At 50.0% G+C, this 6,232-nt stretch overlaps 1 protein-coding gene across 6 annotated transcripts in view; it reads left to right on the forward strand.

Annotated features, from left to right (window-relative positions):
• Positions 1-6,232, forward strand: part of LIG1 (DNA ligase 1) — a 48,252-nt gene that overhangs the window by 7,772 nt on the left and 34,248 nt on the right. For all 6 annotated transcript variants that reach the window (XM_017500436.1, XM_017500439.2, XM_017500437.2 and 3 more), the window contains exons 4-5: positions 354-489; positions 5,053-5,179. In XM_017500436.1, the coding sequence (XP_017355925.1) occupies positions 354-489; positions 5,053-5,179 (263 nt within the window). The remainder of the gene's footprint in view (positions 1-353; positions 490-5,052; positions 5,180-6,232) is intronic.

Consider the following 6,232-nt stretch of genomic DNA (forward strand, 5'->3'; position numbering starts at 1 on the left):
ACTCCATCTCTAAAAAAAAAAAAAAAAAAAGAGGTCTCCCAGTAGATGCTGGGGAACAATGGCAGCCTCAGGCAGGGACTCCATTTGCTCCTCAGCATCACCCATCACAAGAAGGGCCCTCCAGGGGCCTCCAGAGATGTGTTATGGGTGGGTGAGTGGATGAGTGGGCGGGTGGATGGATGCATTGCTAGGTGAAATAATGAGATTTGCTGAGGAGGCAACTAAAAAATGTTCATGGAATGCTTGAAAGGAAGGGAAAGAAGCAGAGCAAAGAAACCAGAGTGTTTGCGGGTGGTACCCCCAGTCTGCCTGCCATAGTCACCCCTTTTCACCCCCATTTCCCCACCTTCCAGGGTGGCACTGAAGGAGTGGAATGGAGTGGTGTCTGAGAGTGACTCTCCAGTGAAGAGGCCAGGGAGGAAGGCGGCCCGAGTCCTGGGCAGTGAAGGGGAAGAGGAGGATGAAGACCTTAGCCCTGCCAAAGGCCAGGTACATCCCCATCAGCCTGCCCATTTTTACCAGAAGAAACTCATTCCCGTTAGTCTTTGGGACAGAGTGCAGCAGCTGTTTAGGAGAATTCTGGAGAAATTGCCCAGGAGAGGTGGATGCGTTTCCTGGTTCTGTCAGGTACACATGGCCCAGTCCTAACTGCCTGCCCTAGGACCTGGGGTGGTCTCCTTCACCAAGTTATGTCTTGGGTGCCTCACCTGTAACATGCAGCTCCTGGTAACGCCTTCCTCATAGGGTTACTGGGAAGATGAAATGAGTCGGTTTTCAAATGGATCTGAGAATAATGCCTGATGCAAAAATAAGGGCTCAAGGCCCAGTGCAGTGGCTCACGTCTGTAATCCCAACATGCTAGGAGGCCAAGGTGGGAGGATCACTTGAGGCCAGGAGTTCGAGACCAGCTTCCCCATCTCTACAAAAAAAAAAAAAAGTTTTAAAAATTAGCCAGGTGTGGTGGCGTATGCCTGTGGTGCTAGCTACTTGAGAGGCTGAGGCAGGAGGATCACTTGAGCCCAGGAGTTCAAGGGTGCAGTGAGCTCTGATTGTACCTCTGTACTCCAGCCTGGGTGACAGAGCAAGACCTTGTCTCAAAAAATAATAATAATAATAAAAAAAATAAATAATAAGGGCTCAAAAATATATCTACCTTCTCCTGTGGTCAGAGGGCAGCTTTTTGACTTCTCCAAATACATTGGATCCCTCTCTTCCCTTGTTTAAGTTGTTTAACGCTCATTGGTTGCTTTGTGGGTGATGTCCAAAGTGTGGTGCCGCTTATTCTGTCAGCAGTGAGGTCAGGTCCTGTGACTCTCTGCCCAAACCCCTATTTATTTAATTGCATACCTGGCGACCATCCTTTAAGTTCCCTCTGTTTATATCACTGCTGTGGTCTCTGTCTCCCGTTGAGACCCTGTGACTGTATCGGGCCCACCTGGATAGTCCAGGATAATCTCGCTATGGGAAGGTCAGCTGATGAGCAACCTCATTACACTTTGCCTTGTCACCTAACTTATTCCCAGGTTCCAGGTATTAGGACAGAGATCTCTTTTGGAGCTTGGACTTTACCCTGAGGCTTCCAGGGAGCTAGCAAGAGTTTTGAGCAGAAGAGAGGCAGATGAGGTAATAGCAGATAGCTGTTACCATCACAGGCCAAAGCCAGGCCTTGTGGAGGCCTACCAGGCCCCTCCTGATCTCCTCTCTTCCCCCTGCCCATCACATCTGCAGCCTCATCTACTGCTCTTCCTCGGCTGGCTCCATCCTGGCTTCTCACACCCACCAGGTGTGCTTCCACCTCTGGGCCACTAGCTCTTTTCCCAACCTAAAACTCTCTTTCCCAGACACACACCTGGCTCCATCCCTTGCTTTCTTCCATGTTTTGCTCAGCTATGACTTTGTCCATGAAACTTTCTCACCACCTGTATCAGCTTCCCATTTGCTGCCATAACAGTTGACCACAAGCACCATGGCTTCAAACAATGTAGGTGCTGGGCTTGGTGGTGCGTGCCTGTAGTCCCAGCTACTCAGGAGGCTGAGGATGGAGGATCGCTTGAGCCCAGGAGTTCTGGGCTATAGTGCGCTATGCTGATTGGGTGTCTGTACTAAGTTTGGCATCAATATGGTGACCTCCCGGGAGCGGGGGACCACCAGGTTGCCTAAGGAGGGATGAACTGGCCCACGTCAGAAACAGAGCAGGTCAAAACTCCCGTGCTGATCAGTAGTGGGATCGTGCCTGTGAATAGCCACTGCACCATAGCCAGGACAACATAGCAAGACCCCATCTCTTAAAAAAAAAAGTGTAGGTTTATTGACTTACAGTTTGGGAGTTGTGAGTCTGAAATGGGTGGCACTGGGCTACAATCAAGGTGTTAGCAGGTCTGCATTCATTTGTGGGAGGTTCTAGGGGAGAATCCAGGAATTGTCTTTTCCAGCTGCTAGAGATCCCCTTTTCTCCATTTTTGAAGTAAGTGTCATTGCCTCCTTCTGTGCCTTTCTTCTGTGGCCACATCTCACCCTGACTTTCCTCTCCTGCCACCCTTTTCCACTATGAAGGACCTTGTGACTGTATCGGGCCCACCTGGATAGTCCAGGATAATTCTCATTATGGGAGGTCAGCTGATGAGCAACCTCAGTTACCCTTTGCCTGGTAACCTAACATATTCCCAGGTTCCAGGTATTAGGACAAAGATCTTTTTCGGAGCTTGGACTTTATCCTGAGGCTTCTGGGGAGCTAGCAAGAGTTTTGAGCAGAAGAGAGGCAGAAATTGTTTCGTCCTGGGCAGTGTTTGAAATACTGCTCAGAGACCTGTATCTCCATCAGGGTCTCAGTGGGAGTTGGAGACCACACCAGTGATTTCAACAGAAGGAGTTTAAAGGATGATCACTAGGTATGCAGTTATTACATAGGTAACTGAAGGGGTGAAAAGAGAACTAACTAAGGCATGGAGGTAGCAACCACAGGGTGCAGCGACCGTCTTTGTGGCTGTGAAGCTGAAATTCACATCTCTATGGTGGGACTGCTGGAGGGTCTCTGAGCTTAGAAGAGGTGCCCTGAGAGCCTGGGACTCTGATCTTTGAGGAAGGGAGCACTGGGTGGGAGGTGCTGGCATCTCTGATCAGGTACCACACAGTGAGCCCTGTGAGTATTAGAAAAGTTGTCAGTGGGCCGGGTGCAGTGGCTCATGCCTGTAATCCCAGCACTTTAGGAGGCCAAGGTGGGCAGATCACGAGGTCAGGAGATCAAGACCACCCTTGGCCAATATGGTGAAACTCCATCTCTACGAAAATTACAAAAAGCCAGGCATGGTGATGAACGCCTTTAGTCCCAGCTTCTCAGGAGGCTGAGGCAGGAGAATTGCTTGAACCCAAGAGGCGGAAGTTGCTGTGAGCTGAGATTGTGCCACTGCCCTCCAGCCTGGCGACAGAGGGAGACTCAGTCTCAAAAAAAAAAAAAGAAAAAAACAAAAGCTGTCAGTGGAATTCAGCAGCTGCCCCCAGAAAGCTGGCTGTGCCTCCAGTCATGCAGTGCCCTCTAGTTTCCTGCACTGGCACTGCCTGAGGCAGAGGTGGTGCCAGAGCAAGAAGGAGATTTGTGGAGTCCCAGTCCTGGCATCATGAGGGCAACTGGACAGTGATGGGTTTGGAGCTGCCAGGAACTCTTAATAACTGGCACAGGGAGCCCTGTAAGAAGGTAAGTCAGTAGTTGAAACCAAGACACAGTAGCAGCAGCTTAGGCAAGGTGCAAACTTATTTTTCTCTCTGATGAGCACAGAGTCCGGAATTCATGTGACAGCCTCACAGGGTCAGAGGCCCAGGCTTCTTCTGTACTGTTGTTTGCTATCTGTAGATGCCCTTGTGTCAGTGAGCATCCATATTCCACTAGCAGGAAGCGGAGAACACTCCACTCAACATTAAGTGTATGTTATTTGAACCAAGAAATGCACATTAGCCCATTTTGTGTTGCTGTCAAGGAATACTTGAGACCAGTTAATTTATAAAGAAAAGAGGTTTATTTGGCTCACAGTCCTGCAGGCTGTACAAGAAGTAAAGTGCTGGCATCTGCTTCTGGTGAGGCCTCGGGATGCTTCCAGTCATGGTGGAAGGTGAAGGAGGAACAGGCATGTCACTGGCCAGAGAGGAATTTTAAACAACCAGTTCTCATGTAAACTAGTAGAGAGGGAACTCAGTCCCTGCCACAAGGAGGGTACAAGCCATTCATGAAGGATCTGCCTGCATGACCCAAACGTGTCCCACCAGGTCATACCTCCAGCATTGGAGGCCACATTTCAACATGCGACCTGGAGAGGACAGACATCCTAACTCTATGGAGAGAAGGCTGGGCACGGTGGTTCATGCCTGTAATCCCAGCACTTTCGAGGCCAAGGCAGGTGGATCGCTTGAGCTCAGGAGTTCAAGACCAGCCTGGCCAACATGGTGAAACCCTGTCTCTACAACAAATACAAACATTAGCTGGGCGTGGTGGCAGGCGCCTGTTAATCCCAGTTACTTGGGAGGTCGAGGCAGGACAATTGCTTGAACCCGGGAGGCGGAGGTTGCAGTGAGCTGAGATCACGCCATTGCACTCCAGCCTGGGCGACAGAGTGAGACCCTGTCTCAAAAAAAAAAAAAAAAAAAGCTATACAAAGAGGTATTTACATTATTTCCCCTGACATTCCATTGTGTAGGAGGCTCATGACCACACCATGAGGGGAGGCTGGCAGTTGTAGTCTTGGGGCCCGTGGCCGTACCTGCCTGCAGGGGAGGCTGGGAGAAACAGTTGTTAGTTGGTTATGCCTAATCAAAAATCAAAGATTCTGTTACTGCAGAAAACAAAAGAGCATTGGGATCCTTGCTGGGACCATGATCCTCTACTGAAGGATGGAATGATGGTCCAGGTGAGAGGAGACCAGCCCTGAGTTAGGATCTGAGACCATGGGATCAGAAAGGAGGATAGACACAGAGAGGTTTCTGTCCCCTTTACTCTCAACTTTTGGGAAATGAGTCTCTCCTTCCGCCACTCACTGTAGAATTGTTCTTTGTTTCCTCTTCCAGAAGCCTGCCCCGGATTGCCCACCGGTCTCCCCTCCCCGCCCTGCTACATCTCCTGAGAGCAACCCTTCCCTCTCCGACACCTCTCCCATGGATAGCTCCCCATCAGGGATCCCGAAGCGTCGCACAGGTAAGAAGACATGGGCCCTGCCCCTTCAGTCGCCTGCCTTTCTCCCCGCTTGGATTTCCATACAAGATTGTTACCCTTATTACAGCTCTGCTCTTAAGTGTTGTGGTTAAGAGCAGGGCTCCACCACCCACTGGCTGTATGACCTGGGACAAATGACTGACCACCTCTGAGCTTAGGGTACTTGTCTGTAGAGATGATAGTAAAGACACCACCTACCGCACAGAAATATCCGAGTTAGAAGGTAACACATGTGAGCTGCCAAGAACTGGACCCAGCCCTCAGTCAGTGCTGAATCAGTGTTGGTCATTGCGATCATAGTTAGATGCTGAGATGGAGGCCACACAGTGCGTGTCGGAACAGAAGCATGGGGCCATGGCTCAAGGGAGACTTCCAGAAGGGAGGCTAACCAAGCTGAGCCCTTTAGGACAAAGAAGAGGCAACCAGGAAAGGGGGAGGGGAGAGTGCTAGGCAAGGGGAACATAAGAACTGAGAAGACCTGGGGGCCGCACAGGGCCTGGGGTGCTGCGAGTAGAGGGCAGGACTTGGGACAATGAGCAGCAAGGTGAGACGGTCCTGGAAAGCCAGCCTAGGGAACAGCGCCTTTGTCCTAAGGGGGACCAGGAATGTTTGCTGTCGGGGAAGAGCAAGGTGAGAGACCCACACATAATGCAGGGCAGCGTGAGCCCTTAGCATGGTGAGTGTGACAGAGGAGCTGAATCTTTAACGTTAGAGCCTTTCCCTTGAACTTACATTTGAAAGCTGATAGGCAATTCAGTTAGTGAGGGCTTTCCACTTTTCCTCCACTTTTTCCACATGTTTTTGGAATAGCTTTGGTATGTGACTCCCTTTTCACCGGTACATTTTATAAAACATAGACAGATCAAGCTTTTGTGATGAAAATTTTGTCCAGTTTGAGATGTGCAGTGAGTTCACTGGATTTTGAAGGCTTAGTGTGAAAACAGAATGTTGGAACCATGCTATTTTACATGTATTGTGTAAGATAGATTATTAAAACCAAGTTTATCCTGGTTTCCCAGCCACTGCCCCCCCCCC

The sequence above is a fragment of the Cebus imitator genome, unplaced genomic scaffold, assembly GCF_001604975.1.
Source record: "Cebus imitator isolate Cc_AM_T3 unplaced genomic scaffold, Cebus_imitator-1.0 Scaffold266, whole genome shotgun sequence".
In the NCBI taxonomy this organism is placed as follows: domain Eukaryota; kingdom Metazoa; phylum Chordata; class Mammalia; order Primates; family Cebidae; genus Cebus; species Cebus imitator.